The sequence below is a fragment of the Amblyomma maculatum genome, chromosome 9 (assembly GCF_055883805.1).
Source record: "Amblyomma maculatum isolate TAMU_Amacu chromosome 9, ASM5588380v1, whole genome shotgun sequence".
In the NCBI taxonomy this organism is placed as follows: domain Eukaryota; kingdom Metazoa; phylum Arthropoda; class Arachnida; order Ixodida; family Ixodidae; genus Amblyomma; species Amblyomma maculatum.
In genome coordinates, this window is record NC_139352.1 from 38,490,699 (window position 1) to 38,510,478 (window position 19,780).

The window sequence follows — 19,780 nt, forward strand, 5'->3', positions numbered from 1 at the left end:
TGCGACAAGCGCAGAGCTGTAGACGATTTTATTATTGCAAGCAAAGATAAGAAATTGACGCGCGTATACTGCTCTATTTCAGGGAAATATGGCATACGTCCCACAGGTTGCATGCGTTTTCAACATGACACTGAGAGACAATGTGCTATTTGGAAAAGAGTACGACCCCTGCCGCTACCAGCGAGTCCTGGAAGCGTGTGATTTGACCCGTGACTTGTCTACATTTCCGGCCGGAGACTTCACAGAAGTAGGAGAGAAGGTACTCTAATAAAATGTCTCTATCTGCCGAAAAAACTTCCAACACAGGTCATAAACAGTTTCCCGAGTTTCACGCTGGGCGCCATACGTGGCCTTGAAGGAAACCGTTAATTCAGGATTTTAGCGTAGAAAAGGTACAAAATTTCACTATATGTTCGACATTTATTGCTTAGTTCGCATTCATTTTTACCCAAATATTTCGCTTTTCAGTTATTGGTAAATGGTAGGAAGGCATTATCATCTAACAGGGAGATTCTAATAATAATAATGCCTGTGCTGCGGTTTTCCACCGAGGTTGGGATGAAAATAGTGCATACAATCACCTTTTAGCATACACCTAATTGTGGAGTAATGATCAGGAAATAATAACGAAACGATAGGCTTATTATGGGTACACTGGTAATTTATATGGAAGCGTGCACCACTTGGTCCATTACGTTGGTCAATTCTAGGGCAGTCCGGACCAAATTACAGTACTCTAGTCGAACTCAGCACGGTCATTATACTTGAATGATAATATAGTGCACTTTTACTAAGCCCGATTTTAGTGCGGGCCGGCCGGATTTATGGCGTGTGCCGGGGCAACATTGGTGATCAAATTGGGCGTGGTTCATTATACTCCAGTAAGAATTTCGGTTAGGTTTGATATTTGGCTCTCTTTTGCAATTTTGTTAGTGAGTATAGTTTTGCTATAAAAAATTCATTCCATCGCCCTCATTTTAGGCATTTTTGAATGAACATACGCAAACTTATTCTCAATGTTCTAATGACACAACTCACTAATACACCTCAATCACTGTCCGCTGAATTTCAAGAAATTAAGCTTTTTTCTCGACAAGGGTGCCTTTCATTTAGTTTTTAGCCACATGTTCATGTTATTGGGTGTCGAAGTCATCGTAACAAAAACACGCAATCTGTGTCTTTATTTAGTGGCACCGATGAAGGAAGAATTAGCAGCATATTCATTTTTTACCTGAATACAAATTTCGTAAAAACTGCTAGGAAACACTAAGAAAAAATACGTCATGTTTCTGGGATCAGTACCACGATTTGCTTTCGGCAGGCCATCTTCTACTTTTGGATACGGTACTCATGTTGCGTGTAACCCTGCCTTCAGGATGTTCTCTAAACCTGCTCTCAAGCATAGCTCAGTAGTGCTTGCGTAGCGCCAGAGGTCTTCAGAGTCAAGCATAGCGTCAGTCGTGGAACGTCCGGTCATGTTTGAAGCGATACCGTCGAATGTGATGTAACAGCAGCTGTTCAACAACCATCCCAGAAAACACTTGACATCAAGATTGCCAGAATCGAGGCATTTGTGGAGCTATGGAAACAATCCTCCTTATTTTCTTGGTTCTACTGGCAATTAGGTAACCTTATTTTATATACAATATATATACATATAACAGGATAGCTGTATCCATTTCTGTCTCGCATTTAACGTCGGAGGCAAGCCTTGTCACGTGAACCATGTTGACTTCCTCTAAAAACGTAAACTACACTAATGTTTCTGCATATGATGCATGGTAGCTGCAAGAGATGACAGTGTATAGGTGTGCATTTCTGAAATCCCATTGAACGAGATTTGAAATGCTCAATTTTGGCGTTTAATATTTTGAAACACATTGCCGATCAAGAAATGCTACCAGGGACTCACCTTTGATTTTATGACCTGAGATTTCGGAATATATATTATTGCAAACTAAAATCAGAAATAAAACAGTTCATTTGTTATTTCTAAACAAAGTAATCAATTACCTTTAATATTGCCGTGATACCCGCCTTGTCGTAACATTCACGTGAACCGACCACAGCAGCGTGCTCACCTCCTGCCTGGTTCAAAATAAATATCTCAAAACGGTTCAAAAATAATCGGGCATATGCGTTAGGATAATGTATGCGTCACATTATCTTCAGGATAAACCTTTAAGATAGAGATAGTATGCAATGCAGGAGCGATTAGTAATTTACGTCAATCAATGTGCATCAATCACCGTATCAAGATCATTCATCTGTCATGTTGCTGATCTAATTCGCTGTCTCCCTGCCATCTGATTGCTGGCTGTCCTGGTTAGCTCCGGCAATAGAATGACTGCTCAAGACAGTTCATGGACACCGGACAAAGAATAACGTTCTTTCGAATATGAAATTTGCGTGAAAGCTGAACCGTTTCCTTGGTACCTGTGTGGCGGTGCTTCTGTGGGCGTTTTTTGAGTTACATGGTTTCTTTATAACAGACATGTGCTTGAAAAAAAAAGCTTCCAGATGACCATGAGGCGGTCCGAGTTTAATTTAGTGGGGGTCACTCAGAAGGTAGAACGTGTCCTATGCGTAGGCCGGACATCGCCGTGTCCAAGGGAGCGGGAAAGGAAGACAAGTATGGATGTTTTGGATGCCTATTTGCGCTATAAAAGTCTGTAAAAGGTCGATGAACAGTCCTCTTCAGTCTTCCTAACAATTGTTGCATTAAGTACACATATATTTGGCATCCACTCATCCTGTTTCTATCGGCTATAGTCCACATTGCTCTTTCGTTTTTTATCTAAGCAAAAAACTGAACTTGGCGTCTAGCAAGTGTCTTGTCTGCTATTTCCTGAACGCGTCTATCCTTTACGACAGTAAAATATGCCGCGATTCGACACACTTCCTCGTTTTCTGGTTACCTTGAAATTTCTAGACCTCCTCCTTCACAGTCAATCCTCCATCCTTTATCGTGGACGGAAGAATGTAGGTCTCAAGATCGACAGTCAGTCCTCCATCCTTTATCGTGGACGGAAGAATGTTGGTCTCAAGATCTAAAGTTTTACTTGTAAACATGGCTGCTTGATAACCTCAGTTAACTGACGTACTACGCATCCATCTCATCGGGTAAAGGGCGCTCCTCATTTGAAGGAAGCATTACCCAGCACGGACATATGCAGCGCAGATTGGACTGCCGAGGTAGCCTCGTGTCATGTGACCTTTTACTTTGGGTTCTCGGCAGGGCTACAATCTGAGCGGCGGACAAAAGCAGCGACTTTCCCTGGCTCGGGCAGCGTATCAAGACAGCAGCGTGTATATTCTGGACGACCCGCTGAGTGCACTCGATGCGAACGTCTCTACGGCGGTGTTCAATCGACTGTTGGGCAGGAAAGGTCTTCTCGCCAACAAGGTAGGAAAAGTGGCAAATTCAAGGGAAAATGTGTTCGACGTTGTTAGGTAGTCCGAGGAGTACATAATTCTGTATTAATATGTGCAATAGTACCATCTCCATATTATTTTAGAATTCATACTCTAACCCTGCATGACAAATATGCGCTTGAATCGTTTTGAGTCATTTGAGATGGATACTCGTACGTGAAAAAAACGTTCCACAGGAGTTATATAACTACTTTTGGGACTGTCACAAGGAAATGGCCAGCCAAATAAGCAGTCAAAATGAACACCTTCTTACGCTTATGAATTCCCAAGATTTTTTTTTCAGGTCTACGCTGCTTGTTTCACTATACTGAACACATTTTTGATTCCTGGGAGACCTTTTAACACTATCCGCAAACTTCACTGATGTAAACATAGAGGCTAGGTATTATTCACTGTCCTCATCAGTGTGTACTATGAATAATAATGTGCAGTGTAAGCTGCTTTACTTCAGTCACTGAATACCAGGCATTATCTTGCGACCGCTAAAGTTAAACAAAGCATACAAAATTAACAGTGGTTGGAAGAGACCCTCTGTCCCCTAACCAATGTTTATAAAAGATTTGCTTCCCCCTTGTGTAGACGAGGTGTCTTGCCGAAGCGCTGAGTAACAGTCCAATGCTGTCACTCGAAGCTTGTTCATATTGCTTTGTATTGTCTACAGTGTCATCTTCCAACATTCTCTTTGCAGCGCAACTGTTGATGCCATTTAAAAGGCTAACAATATATAAAAGCACCAAAATATGTCACTTATAATTACAGACGACGGGCTTGGTACGAAATAAGGCACTGCTTCACCTGTTCTCTCAAGTGATCGAGTATTATCCGTTCAAATGCGCCACTAAATTACCCTACGGCAAATACACGCGAACTACATGGCATGTGTTCATTGTATATGGCCCAAAGACAAATAATTGAACATTAAGGTGCTATAAGTTGTCTAGACCGGACAAACGTTGAGCTCGGTTTAGCATTTCTGAAATTCGTTGCTACCCACCGGACTCTATGTAGATCTACTACGCCGAGTGAAAACCCAGTAGCAGCTAAGCAATTTTGGGATTACCTTGGAGCTCAGCAAGATCAAGCTGGCTTTTCATGCCTAGCGACAAGCCTCTCTTAGTATACTCTACAGTGATTTGGCGCATGTCCGCATGAGTTACTGACCGTTTACGACCAGATTAATTACTAGGGTGTTTTGTTAATTTGGCGCCACAGTTAGTTACCGTTGATTAGTTATTTGAAGAAAAATTGAAAATTATTGTGCTTTGGCAGGTGAAATATTTTGGATAGATTAATGTCGAGTATAATTTCACTGGACTAAATGCACGCCCTAAATAATTGTCTTTATTATTTTAACTGTGAATAAAAATTGAACTTACGTTTAGCATCAAGTCATAAATCATTGAATAGCTTATGTCGAGTACGATTGCACAGGGTAACTGCATGACCTACTTAGATTTGATTAGTTAGCATTGAATAAAATGAACTTTGCATATAGTTTCGTCACATGTAGTTGATAAGGTTGGGATGAGTAAAATGGGAAAAAATATATAATCATACGCGTATAGCTCGATCTTGAGTGCACCTCCCATGACGCTTTGTGATAACTTATCTGTAATAACCTAAACGTAAACGTATACGCTCAATTAGCTGGTGAAGAGTAAGATAGCACTGCACTCCACTTACGATGTACACACCAGATCACCATTCACGTGCTCTAGACAAGTGTGTGGACACATGTGCGTACATATATTACCATATTCACATATTATTCGCGATGTATTAAAACACATCACTTCGCCCGCAGACGAGACTTATTGTCACGAGCCAGGCTAGTCTGCTGGAGCATATGGACTTCGTGTTCTTCATGTGCGGAAAAACAGGAGTGGTGCTTAAAAAGCCGGCGGCGCTGTACCAGAACGGTAAAAATAAGAACCGAACTCGGCAAGGGTCCTTCTACAACTCCAACGGTCTTGAAGACAGCAGGCAAGTTACTTCTCATTTGTAATTTTATCACGACTGGCTGACTTTCATCTTTATCTCACATCTCCTGTTGGTCACGTCAATAATTTCCACAAAACATGAAAGTATCTACCATATTCAGGAAAATCCTCAATCATGCACGTTATGCTGAGTAAACTTAGGTTTTCTAGTTAAGTCAGCCTAAGTACCAACCCTTCATCCGCAGATTCTTAGAGAGTGACAAGTGGCCAGACGTTTTCAAGAGCGCTGTAATTATACGAGTGTTTCGCGTAGCAAACCCAAGGGTATGAGCGTACGACGCTGGTAGAAGCCAAATAATTTGAGAATGAAGCAAAACGGTTCTCACTAATATTTTGACAGCTGTTATTCAGAATGCAGGAACGCAAAAGTCCATAAGTGCGGGGAACTACTGAACCGGCTCAACGAGTGCACCAAGAGGGGGGCTACACTTCTACGCCCTCCACTTCTGTCGATTGCGGTCTTTCTTCTTCTGTACGTAACACACATGTAACTGCCTCCTCCTCTGGAGTATCGTTTCGATGCGGTGTTACCGTTAGATAGAAGAGTCAAAACAACAAGCGTGCAAGAGTTAATTCATGAGTCTGAGATCACGTAATTGAATTCATGAATTCCGGAGGTGCGTCGCGATGTCGCTCACAGTACGGTTTCATTCGCACAGCGTACACAACGTCGCTGAGCTTGCTGGTGTGCGATAAGCGGGCTGGTGAGGCTGGTTCAACCATGTTCAACTTGGTACGTTACGACAGTTAGGCGGCGGACAACAAGGTAGGGATCGACGTAACGGCGCAGTAATTTTTCAGGCAACCCGTGGCTACGAACAGGCGACTAATAAACTTAAAGCCTTGTGCTGCACATGGCTCCCAAAGAGGAAATTTTGCTTCTCTTAGAGTGCAGCTCTTTAGTGTCCATTCTTGCGTTACGCGTCGCCGTCGCCGTTGTCCATCGTAACCAGCTGCGCAGCTGGGGCAGCGCGCGCTCGTGCTGCCATCGTTCATCGCTGCGTGTACCCTCCCCCTCGTGGTCTCCAGTTGCTGCGTGCGCTCTTGCCGCCACCGTTTGCCGCTGCGTGTAAACTCCGCCCCCCCCCCTCCTCTTCCTTCATGGCCGAGCGCGCGTGTTCTGCGATTGCCCCTCCGGGGTGGTGCAGTGGTAAGACGCCCGACTACTGTGCCGGAGTACCCGGGTTCGAACCCGACCTCGGCGGCTGCCTTTCGATGGAGGCGAAACGAAGAGGCGTCCGTGTGCTGTGCGATGTCAGCGCACGTTAAAGATCCCCAGGTGGTCGAAATTACTCCGTAGCCCTCCACTACGGCTCCTCGTTCTCTCCACTTTCACTCCTACCTTCCTCCCTTCCCTTGCGGCGCGGTTGCGGTGTCCACAGAAAACAAGTGAGACAGTTACCGTGCCTTTCCCTTCCTATAAATAAATCAGTTTTATAAATAAATAAATCAGTTCTCCGATTGCTGCGCGCGCTCCTGCCACCACCGTTCGCCGCTGCGTGTAGGTGTAAGTGTAGGTGTAAAGGACAGGTGTAAGTTTGGACTGATGTAAAAATAAATTGCCCATACGGCAGTCGAAAGGCGACAGAGTGCTCCGCTTGCGTTTGCGTCTCCGGAAAAGGATACAAAGCTTAGCTATCGGAGATGCTGTCATAGAAGCCTCGGCTTACGATAGAAGCAATAGTGTAGTTCCGGCTGCTACATTACGAAGCACACCTCGCTGATATCAAACCTGTCACGCATTCTTACAGTAGTGTTTCTAAAATGGGGGTCTGTGAAGCGATGTTCGTGGTCCTTGAGAATGACAAGCACAAAAGAAAGAAAAATAGCGTAATAGATCTGGCTTGGCTGACACAGGTTTGAAGGGCTAATCGCGCGGAGGTTCGAACCTGACGTTAATTTCTCAATGCAAAAGAAAGTTCAGAGGAGTTGGAAACGGAGAGCAAGCGTGCGCAAGAGAAAACACGTCTACGGCACTTATTGATGCCAGCATCTGTGAAACTGCAGCTCTGATTACACTTCATACAGGGCTGTAATGCAAAGTGTCTCGGGTGTTCGACGAGTGAGCGGCCCAGTGTTGGGTGCAGTTGAATGTGTTCTTGCGACATGCACCGTGCCAACGCCTGGCCTCTTCCGCAGGTCATCTTCATGCCATGGCGCATTGCCTTACAAAGTGTGCGGTTTTTAGAGTCCATTTAGGCTTCACTCAACATCAATCCCGCTGTGATGGTCTTAAGGGGTGTGCCCCCTTTTATTGGTACACAATGGGTCCCGATACACCCATGGCTGACATCCACCACTTCAGAGGGCACCTCTGATAGTGAGCGTCCGTGCTTATCTACAAGGCTTGTAAAAATCTTGTATAAACGATGGGACTTTTTGCACTGAGACCCCGCCACACGCAAGCCTGTGATAATGATTTCAATATTTATACAACCCGTATATTCACAAGCGCGTATTTTTTGGAAACGGCAAGAATGAAATTTTCAAACTCTACCCAGTTAGTATATAATCCATTTTGAGTATGGGCTACACAGTTTTGCATTGCCAATTAAGCTGGGCAGAGAAACGTAACGCAGGCCTGCTAAACACTGAATCATTCTTTGACATTTTTAGGAGAAAATACAGAACTATGACTCCCTACTCTGCTGTACCAAAGCTCGAAAGTGTGATCCGAGTGGCGCTCACCATCGTAGTGAATGAAGCAATTTTGCGATTAAAATCCGTAACTAAGAGTACATCCCTTCAACAGGCGCAACTATCACTTTTCCCGAATATGTTCGTATAACATGTCATTTAGATCACTCTGCATATTGCCAGCGAATGCTTTAAGGTTTGGTTTGGTTCTAGGGTTTAACTTCTGAAAACGAGTCAGGCTATGAAAGACATCGTAGTGGAGGGCTGCGGAAATTTCGACCACCAGGGGTACTTTACGTGCACTGACATCGCACAGCACACAGGCGCCTTGCTTTGCGCTGCTACCGAAAAGCGGCTGCCCAGGCCAGGATTCTTTCCCGCATCCTTGGGCACAGTGGTCGATCGTCCTAACCACTGCGCTAACCCTGTCGGGTGAGAATGCTTTAAGCTCAGGACTTCCATTCATATCATGCTTTGAGGCTTCGTTACGAGCTTTCGGGGAAAATACTTTGCAAACGCTTATCCAGCAAGCATTTAGAGCTCTTGAAGCAACCGTCACATATAATGCTTGACTTCGCAAGTTTGTTAAGTTGCTGATTAAAATTTTTTATATAGTGTTGTTGAAATAAAGGCACAGTCAATAGTGGACTGCCGTATGCTCATCGGATCTACCCGATGACTATTAAAACAGTGCGTAGTTCGGCAGGGGTGACTGTTCAGCACAAAAATTCTTTGCAGCACAAGAATTCTTTTCTAATGTAAAAAGCAAAACAACTTTTACGGGCCTTATCCTGCAATGTCTCCTCGTATAACTCGCACCAGGAGTTCAACGTACTTGTTAATTGGCACTAGTCATTCCCGGTTCATTGTGCATGACGTTGTCAGAAACGAAATCTTTGTTTTGTGAAATAAAAAGGAAACAAATCATTATCCCCGAAAGCCGCAAAATGCATATTGCTTCTAACATCAGGCAGACATTTGCATAAATTGGATATGCTTTGCATATTCGCTTCCATATGCCCCATGGAGTAATATAATACGAATTTAAATATCTATTTGCCTGACCCAACTCGACCACACCCCGAGGGACAACCACACAAGCATCCGGTGGCTTATCCGGCTTTTGCTAGTGTGCTCGCTTCGGCAAAGCTCCATAAACTCTGCTTCGCCACTTGGGGAAAGAGAGAGAGTAAACTTTAATTGGTGAACGAAATTGTGAGTGGTTTCCTCAGTCCAGGGTACCATTGGCTTGGCTGCCTCCCGGGCCCTGGTGAGCAGGCTGCGCTGCTCAGAGAGACCCGTGAGGGCCAGCTCTGCCTCCCACTCCGTTTGGCTGAGTCTCCTCTAATTGCTCTTTGCAGTTCCATATCATGTGAAGGATGTCCGAGACTTCACCACATGCAGTGCATGAGTTATTTTTTTAATTTTTCGGGGCAGATTTTGTGGTATGTTTCTAGGTTTCGGAATGTCCTAACCTGTATGTTCCTCCAGGTTACTGCCTCATTTCTGCTGAGGTCTTTTTATGGTGCTGCGTATTGTTTTCTTTCTAATTTGAAGTATTGTATTAGTTCCCCGTATGTGAGAGGGGCTGAAGGCTCTAGGGCAGCTGGCGCAGGTGCCCGGAAAGTATGCCCTCGGGCTATCCTGTCGGCAGCTTCGTTGCCGTCGATTCCCTCGTGTGCCGGTAGCCACAGGATTGTGTGCTTCATGTTGCCCGTTTTTTTTCCTGTTCCATCATTCGCTGTGCTTTTTTGCGTACGCGTCCCAGGAGGAAGGCACGACAGGCCTTTTGGGAATCGCTGAGTATTATACGCTTTCTACCTTGGCTGCTGGCGTGTTTAACTGCAAGAGCGATTGCAACTTCCTCTGCATCTTCTATGTGGTTATTGGTCTAACAAGGGAAATTTCCAACTATACGTCAACATGCTCGACAGGTTCCTGGCACGGGGCGCACGTCATCTTCATTGGCCGATTTGACCTTCGAAGCAGTAATAGCAGTTCAAAAATACTGTATATGCGCTTTACCTAACCTGGCGGATTAAGATAGTTTCAATGCGGAATAAATCACTGAACGCTTAACGCAAACTTTTATCCCAAAAACTGTTGCGGGTGGCCACTCTCACTGCCCAAGGCTTTCAATACGCTATAAAATTGGCCAGCCTCCTGCGTGTAACAGAGTAGCCAATGAGTGGAACGTGTATCTAAATAGCCCCTGAAATGCTACTTGTAAAATGTCATTGTAAGAAATGAAAAGAAGTAGTCTTTGAGCATTCGGGTGAAATGTAAATCTTTTGCATGACGCCTATGATTTACAAATAATTTTTAAAGAGTGCCTGTGCCACCGGTCGCAACTGATTTCGGAGACTTATCATCGCGCGCACACCTCCCTTCTGACGTCAATGGGGCTGCTGCGCACACCCAGTCGCTGGAGGCTCCCAAGTTATTGGAGAGGGACAGGTCGGTAGCGGGCAGCCGTCGCAACTTGTATTCTTTTTTTAATATCGCGGCGACGTGGGATGAGGCGAGTGGGGACAGGAGGAGCATCATTTTCAATCACCCATATGTTCGACGCTAATGAAGCTAGCCTAAATTATATTGCTTTGCGGAGAGGAAAACTGGATACCTATTGCTCGTGCATGTTTTGTGATTTTAGTAAATAGCTTTTTCTAGCCGATTTAATGACATATTCACATTTTATTGCAGCTGATCTTACACTGACTAGAACTACTTCATCGTTGACAGGTGCTTCGTGTTTACAAAAATGATGTCTCTTTACTCGGACTCTTGGGCGTCCACTACCTCTTCGCTTTGCAGAAGTTCTATGACCGCTAAATAATTTATTTCTGCCAACTCCGCTATTAACTCCCCCTCGTAATTGTACAATCTACGTCTTAAATACCTGGCGCTCCCCTTCTCAAGTCTTTTCCTTACCTATTGTAGTGCAATCCCAGTCGAAAAAAACTACAGAACTGTGTCAAAAATACGACAAATTATCCTGTACATCTGTTCGTAACTATCAGATTTTTCTGTAGTTTTGTAGTACTTTTCTGTAGTTCTGCAGTTTCTCTGTAGTATATGTCTGTTGTCTGTAGTTCTGTTGCACTTTATTGTTGTAACTACAGAAATTTTTGATGCTACTACAGAATGTTCTGTTGCCACAACAGGTTTTCCGTCAAAAACCGCACAGAAATTCTGTCGTAACATCAGAAAATTTTCTGTAGTTTTTTCCGACTGGCATGTGTTTCGTCCCTACATCGCACAGTACAGCACTCATTCAGCTTTCCACAAGTCCTCGTTTTTAGGTTGCCAGCACGAAGGCCCTAGTTCAGCTGAAAAAATTGATACTTTACTAAAGTGGCTCTCACAATTGAATGTTGGAAGTTAGTACAGACAGGCATCGATTGATTTTGCGAGTAGTGTGACGTCACGACAGCACATGTGGTTGCCGAGTCGACAAGAGGTTTATGAAGAAAACTGAATCGAACCCGCCCTCACAAAAAAGATTTTAATCAGTAGACTCTCTACAGACTTCGAATATTCGATCTATAGTCTAAAGATTTATGGACAAACATTCTTCTTAGCGTTTTGTATGTAGGCTTTCTATAGACCCTATTCGCTAACAAATTTAGCAGGCGTAACTTGTGTACCTCCGTATTGTGACAGCCGCCATAGCGTACGGTAGTTCGACACTAAAAGCACAAAAAATGTTTCCGACGGTGGCGGTCTGCTGGCCACTGTGAGATTAGAGTAAACGACTTCTCCCTGCTTCTTCCGCTCGCTTTCGGGCTCACGAGTAGCTTTGCAACGGCGTAAGATCTGAGATTTCACCAATACCGGCGTCCACAAACACCGCAGGAACTCTGCTTCTTTCTTATGTTGCATGTTGCATGCCATGGTTGCCAGTACAGCCACAGTGATGTCACTTGAATAAACCACAGAGTGAAATTTAACACGGTCTATAGGCAAAAAAAAAAGGCCGTTATAGACATTAGACGAAGAGTATAGTCTCTACATTCTCTATAGAAAAAAAAAGAAGTGTATAGATAATATATTATAAATTATATGTATATGTGTGTATATATATTTATATATATTCTGGAGACTAAACTCTATACTCCCCTTTAGTTATTTTCTTCTATGAACCATCCATGATTATCATCTTGCTAAAGTCTATAACGGCCTTCTTTTTTTTGTTTCTAGACAATACATTGATTCCATGGAAATCGATCCTTAATTTGTCTACAAAGAACCTAAAAAAAAAGTCTGAGAGAAGTATACAGCGTTACATGTATAGAGAGTCTACAGACTGTATTAACAAATGTCTGTAGACTCCGCAGACTGACTAAATAATTTTTGTTTGGGCAGAACCTTTGCATCTCCAGACCGAATCACTAATTGTGGCTAGGTCGTGCGCTTTCATTCAACAAATATGTACGTCTACGTTTGGTTGTGTTCCACATAATTGATGCTCAGCAGTATTCGTGATATATATAAAGGTTCAATTCAGGAAATCGAGCGTTTAGAAAATTCTGAGCTCACAACAGAGTATCCGCTAAGGAAGCTGCTGAGGGTCGCCTTTAGCGCATTCGCGTCGCGCTCCTAGAAGCTGGTTTAAGGGTCTCTCAAAATTTGGTTTCTTCCCAACTACTTTTCCGGTGGACAAAAGCTTTGAAAATGGAGAAGACGGCTCGAAGTGTGGCGAAGAAAAAGAGGATAATGGTATTTCGCTCTAAAGCTGTTCAGGCGCACTATGCGTGTTTTATGATGCACTGCATGCAAAAGTAGTTCTACGGTCACCTCAACGGTTAACTGGTAGCACTACCGCAGATGCTCGTTATTTCGTCCGCTTCTTATTCATGGGCAGTGACGCTCCTTACTGGATTATGAATAAAGCGAAGCTAGGGTAGCAGCAACGGATGATGTCTTTTCGAAGGCTAATTGAACTGACTGCTCAGCTAATGTCCTGCAAACTCACAGTTTTATTAGTATTTTGTTAGGCTGTGTGGCGGATTTATACAATACTTTTCTCATTAAAGGAAACCTGAGGAACATTCAAAAGAAGAAATCTTGAAAGGAAAACTTGTTGAGGAGGAGAACGCCGAGTCCACTAAGGTGAGAGATCAACCTCTGGTGTTTTACTGTTCTACTAAGACTTTTATACTCCTCTGTATTTTAAGACTAGCTTGCATCGTTTTATTCAAATGACTGCTGCATTTCTTTTCTAGCAAAAATAGGAGTATAAATAACGTTTCACTGATCTATTAGGGGAAAATATCATTTGGACAGTTTTGGCTTTGCTGTATTAGGTGAAAATATAATTTGGACAGTTTTGGCTTTGCTGTATTAGGTGAAAATATCATTTGGACAGTTTTGGCTTTGCTGCGATTCTTCTCATCTTGGGCATATAACTGGTCACTTGGATCGTCACATAGATTGTACATGACAACAAAATACTTCCAAAACGTTTGCTTCATCTTTACTGAGTAGAGTATGGAAAATTTCCTGGCTCGAAAAATAGCACGTTCGCGCAAACACTCATGAGTTTAAAGTAGCATGAACGAGGCAATGGGCCGAAGAGGACTGGCACGCTAGCCCTGTCCCTTCCTCCACTGGAGGAGAGGCTAGCACAATTTTGAAATCTAATGCACCGTCAAAGTGTCTTGCTCACTTGCTCACTGTGCCTAGCTCAGCCTGCTCTAGTACTTTGCAAACTGTCCTCGGCTCTTGGGTCTTGGCAATCAGGGACTCTGGGAGGTCATATGGCCCTCACTCAAGGCCTGCGGTGTGGGCGTTATACCTGCGGTGCTGATGCTAGCGGTGAGTGCTGCGGCAACATCATGGCAGCTGGTCTGGATCAAGAGCTGGACCGACGCCGGGCAGGGCGGCCTTGGCGATTCTGCCTGGGTCTGGGGATTAGCCCTCCTCTCCATCGGTGCAGGTATCGTTGTACTTTCTTTTACACCCGAATACAGTACAAAGTTTTGTCATCCCTTCTACACCGACAAGGAAAACTTTAGCGAGTGACTTATTTAATAATTTCTTTATTTTAGAGAACATTTTGAGGTATAGAGCCAACACCCCTAGCTTAACGCGTGTAACCAACGCTACTTCGCCCCGCAATAGCACATGCGCACATCGCGCATGCGCTGATCCCACGTCCGAGGAAATAGTATGCGCAGTGGCTAAAGATGGTATGCACACTATGCTGTAAGCGAAAAGCTTTAGATAGCCACTGCGGGCCCACGGTGGTTTGTCTTTAATGTCCACAAAACCTATAGAAGGACGTTATTTTAAGATAAAATTATCACGCCAACAAAATCAAGAATGGTCGTCAGGCTGAGAAGAGGTGGCAAAAGTTGGGCGTACGCAGTGACGTTACGAATGCTGTGAAGATGTGGGTAACGAATACGCATGAGCGAATTCGTGCATATCTCAACCAGGACGGGTGCTCGCACGCTGTAAATGCCGGCGTGCGTTCATTGCTGAGGGCGTTGCGTGGTGCGTTGATTTGACGGCACCCTGGTCACTCGCATCAGAACGAACGCATCTCGGCGCTGCTTTCTCCGACGCGACAGCGAGCTTTGCATAGTGATGTTCGCTTTTATTATGCTCACGCTCGCACACACGCCAAGGTATATGCGAACAAATACCACTTGTATAGATAAATGGGTAATTTTCAAGCCTAGCTGTAAGCTGCTCATGTAATCAACATTTTAACAACATGTACAATATATGTTTTCGTCGGCGTGTATACAGTTCTTTACTTTGAGTACTTTTTCTTCTTGGAATAAAGGGGCTGGCAATGAGACTTTCCTTCGCATCAGTAATCACACCTCGAAGTGCTTTTTCAGCAGAGCGCTCATGTAGTGAAACAAGCTGAGGGCTTTTAAGTGTCGCCTGATTTAGTCTGGTGTTAGTGTTTTCCGTTTGTCAAAGATAATAAAATCGTAAACACTAATTAGAATGATTTGTAGTTATTGAATGTGGAACACATTTTCGAAGCAATCGTTGTAGATGATCGGCAGAAATGTCCAACTACGCTGTTTTCACCAAGCTAACGTTTACCCGAACCACTTTTTTTCCGGCCATAAGCGACAACTCGCGGAATAAAGAAAGCTTCCACGGGACAGCCGCGCTATTCCAAAGCAATTCGCTAGGCAGTTTAATAGCAGTCCTCCATAGTTGTAGCACTGTAGATGGGGCAAGTAAGGGAGGTCTAACACAGCCATCAGTACCGTCATTCTCTGTTGTCCCACCTGTCGCGTTATAAATTTGGAAAAGCTAGCACGTGTTCCTTCGTAAGCCCCTGCAGGGAGCAGAGTTGTACGGCTGTTTTGCCCTCACCGCTAGTGAAACGTAGATATTTGTTGCGGTGGAGCCGACTTCACAGCTACGGCGCTGCTTCTTACATGTGCAGATCTCCCTGAGCTGCCACGTGACCTTACTACATGCGGGCACCTGACGTTCTTGCGCTCTGGTACTGGCACTGCCGGCGGGAGGTACGCGAATGCGATGGCGTTGAACGCCATGCTAACCTTTAACTTGTAATTTCGTGTGCTTTGCTACCGTTGCTAGGGTGGCAGGAATGCAAGTGCTTACGTGGGATTTTACCACAGGCGACGACGGCAGCGAGACGCTCAGTATAACAGCCGAAGCCTTGCACCTTTGCTGGAGTTGAGAGTCGTATGCTATGCCGAGCCTATTTTTCGGCATAATGTTTTCCTTCGAAAGAATGCTGCTCTTTTGCAGCAGTAGCTGTTGATTGAAGCAAAAAAAAAAATGCGTTCCTTCTCATGCGCCGTATTTTACGAATTACGGGTAAACAGGCAAAATAATGAAGACTGATTACAGTGTCCTTATCGTAGCTCTTGGCACATGAGGAGCTGCTTTCCTGCAGAGCTTGAAATGTGTGGTCGGTCCATCGCAGCACTCTACTCTCTGCTGAAGCATATAAAGAAACACTAGTCAAAGAAATTTCAAAGTCTCAAGAAGCATATCAGACAACAAAATCCGCTCTGCTCTGGGGCGCTTTCTGGAATTAAGCTTAATCAGAGCACTCAGACAGGGATGCAATATATTGGTCAAGTCAGGACCCAACATTCTTTCTATGCCAATAATAGATCTAAGAAAATCGTAGGTTGCAGAAAACATAGCAAGCCGTATCTCGTGATGATCAACTTTGTCTTTGAAACTTCTTTTTGAGTGTGGCGGCAACCGACGTTGTTGGTTGCAATGTGAGGAGGCTCCTGGGGCAGTTGCAGTCGTGTTCAGGCTTTCTCATTTCACACTTCAGCAGGCTTAAAGTTGATAATATGCGCTGTAGTATTTTGTTTCTTGCAAGCTAGATGCCTAGTAGTGATAGTATTCGTCCCGCTTTTCGCAGTGGTGTCCCGCGTCATTGGCAACGTGCTGGTTGCGGTGGGCGCAAACCGTCTGTCGCGGCTACTTCATCGGGATATGCTGGAGCGCGTTCTCCACAGCCCAGTCTCCTTCTTTGACTCGACGCCACGCGGTCGTATCCTGAACCGGTTCACGACGGATGCCAGCACGCTGGACACTCGGCTGGCCTCGTACTCGCGCCAGACGGCGCAAAGTGCGCTGCTGGCCCTTGCTCGCGTCGTCGTCATCGGAACCGAGCGTCTCGCCGTACTTGCCGTCAGCGCAGTCGTGGCTGCGGTCTTCGCCGTCGGAATGGTGCGTTGCCATGGGCTGGACACTTTTGACAAACTGATTTCTTTACTATTCTTGTTGCGAACCAGGGGACTGTTTCGAGATCTCTGGATGACCTGCAAGCCCAGCCAGGGTCAAACTGGGACTTAACTTGTCTAGCGGTTAAACATGACAGATCTCAGTATAGTTCGCTGTGGTGAACTGGTCCATGGCCACATGGCAAAGAGATATTTTCGCTAATAACGCGTCGTAATAATGTAAGTTAGTTAATTATGAATAAAAATTCAACTTCACATTGTATTCTCAAGTCGGATACAGCTGGATGGTGTCGTGTTTAATTCTATATTTATGCCAGTGGAATACAGCAAGACCAGACCAAGACTAGAGGACACAAGCGCTGATCTTCCAACTCAAGATTCTTGTGATATTCAAACTGAGGCAGCTTTTTAAGAGATTTTGTGATATATTGAGACAAATAATTAGGGATGTTTGTGTTTACGAGCATACGGGCAGTTACGAAGCACTCTTTACTGCGCTTGGCAACTGGGCATATTTTCCTACGTACAAGTCTCTCTCATTTTTCTCGCTTGCCACCCAAAGAAAGATAAAGCTAAAAATTAGATAAAGAGTTGTTACTTTCGCTCGGTTACACAGGTAACGGGACCAAGGGCGGCGCATATCAACCTCGTAAGGTGTGCGAAATTGCTGCGCTCTAAATATCCTGCTTAAGCTACAGCATCAAGTCATAAATAGTTTGCATATGTCGCTCCATTCTGTGTACAGCCAAGGTTAAATCCTGTGTTTTTCCCAGACCTACATTTTACCGGTCGGAAGAGGCGAAATTGGTCATCATCTGCGCGGCGTCCTTGTTGGGCGGACTCGACCTCCTCTGATTACAAATTCACAGCTATACTAGAGCCAGTGCAGAGCCATTTTTTTAGAGAATTAGGCAGGCTTTTACAGCGTACGTCCATGCACTCCTACGGGAACATAGATGTTGGGAAAAAATTTCATATTGCAATGCATAATTTCGCATTTAAAATGAACCTCCGCTTTAAGAACGAGAAGGGGTATTTAAAGCACAGAACTCATGACCCGACGGCTGAACGGATCAGAAGGCAGGTAGTAATTCATTTAATAGTGCGATCATAGTGATTTAAACTACCAAAGAAAAGGCTATAGTGATGAAGAAACAATAGTAAATCGGCAGTTATGGTGTGGGGAAAGAGCATCCGACCTCATTTCGAAAGAGAAGCGGCTCGAATCTCAGTGTCAGAGTTTTCGGCTGGATTAAAAAGTTCTTGTTTCATAATAGGAGCAAAGGAACACGAACCCACACAAAACGAAACATGCAACAGGAGGAATTTCTGTGTGTTTCAAGTTTCTTCGTTTGTGTTTGTATTCGTTCGCTTCTATTACGGACCTTGATTGTCACCAACGTGCCCAGACGTGTTTTTTTTTTTCAAAACAATCAGCCAGCGGGTAGATTGGCATATGGTTCAGTCGCATCCCGAAGACCAAATTCCAAGCGCTCTCCTTCGAAAACAAGTTATGACCGGCCCGTTGCAGCGGTGGGCCTCCATCTACTATGTAAATGCGGTAAATAACATTTCATTAACCCCAAGCCGTCAATTTCCATTAGCTTCGTAGCAACGGAAACAGGCGGCTGTCAGAGCTCTGAAGCAGAGGAGGCTGCTCCAAGAGATGCCCGCAGTGATATGAGGATTTGGTGATCTTTTGATGTATGGGCGAGGATGTTTTCTTGCAGTGAAACGTAGTCAGGCATCGGCTGTTCAGGATAAATATGAATGAGCAGCCACTATACTTCGTCTCACAAGATGTTTGCAGCACTGCGAAAGGTACGGCTCTCTCTCGTCCAATCAGGACTGCGCGTACATGACTGTGTTCCCACGCGACAGTCGCCCCGACAAATGATCCATGTGAAAGGAGGCATACTAGTAGTTAGCTTCATTGCGTCTCTAGCAGGTGGCACTTGATGTCTTTGTGTTCTAACTTTTGTTTTTTGACAGCGGAACGCCCGTTCCAAAGGGACTGGCTCCATGTTTTTTTTCACCACCTGTTCGTATCATATCCTCGGTTGTCATGTTACAGTTATTTTCAATGTTTTTGTGATGTGCATATAAATTTATTTTCTCCAGCGTGGTCACTGCACAAGTATGTGGGGTCGAATGCAGGCCGGGGCATCGGAATTTCGGTGGTAGCGGAATGAAAAACAATCGCTTGTGCAGCACGAAAATCAACGCACAAGCGCTGAAAATTATTCAAGAGCTCTCCACTTCGGTGCCTGCCATATCTCATGAGAGACGATATTGTTCTCATTTTCGTTACTCTCGCTACAACAGTAGTGAATGGTTCCTACTAGTGCGTGCACATTTCAGGAATCATGTTTGCACATTCAAGGGGCTCATCTCATCCTCCTCATCACAATTCCATTCAGCACTGCTGGTCAATTCTGTCGTCCTCCAGGTTGACAACAATAGCCGGTCCTTGGTCAACATCATCAATGATGTGCTCCAGTTTTCGCATCACATCTTCCTCACTGATAACATGCTGCACATAATGCTTCCATTTCTCTGCTGTCACTTGCCAAACCAAAGGCTCCACGTCTTGGAGCTTAAACCACTTGTTTCGATTGGCCACGAAACCCTTGACGTCACTCCAAACAAGCTCTATCGTGTTTAGGTGGCAGTGGTTGGGCGGCAAGCACACTACGAGATGGCCAGCGGCTTCAGCGATGCAGTCTACATGGTATCGGTCCCTACCTGTGTCCACGCTGTTGACAAGCTGCATGAGCTCGGCCTTCACCATGTCGCTGCTCCACGTGACACCTTTACTGGACAACCAAGCCTGTATCTCCGTTTTGGGGCTACTCATCTCCGGCACCTTATCCTGCTTCACAGAATAATATGGCGCGTTGTCCATCACTATAACGCTGCCGGGTGGTATTAGAGGGAGCAGTTTCTGGGAGAACCAATTTTCGTAGTGTTCCCCGTTCATTTACTCGGGGTAGCCGCCCG

The 19,780-nt window shown here is 44.7% G+C and overlaps 1 protein-coding gene across 1 annotated transcript in view; it reads left to right on the forward strand.

The window, feature by feature from the left end:
* The window catches only part of LOC146178878 (ATP-binding cassette sub-family C member 3-like), a 60,672-nt gene that overhangs the window by 20,935 nt on the left and 19,957 nt on the right, over window positions 1–19,780 (forward strand). The window contains exons 8-13 of the mRNA XM_084580060.1: window positions 83–259; window positions 3,239–3,406; window positions 5,240–5,418; window positions 13,109–13,184; window positions 13,815–14,010; window positions 16,456–16,766. Coding sequence (XP_084436186.1) covers window positions 83–259; window positions 3,239–3,406; window positions 5,240–5,418; window positions 13,109–13,184; window positions 13,815–14,010; window positions 16,456–16,766 — 1,107 coding nt within the window. The remainder of the gene's footprint in view (window positions 1–82; window positions 260–3,238; window positions 3,407–5,239; window positions 5,419–13,108; window positions 13,185–13,814; window positions 14,011–16,455; window positions 16,767–19,780) is intronic.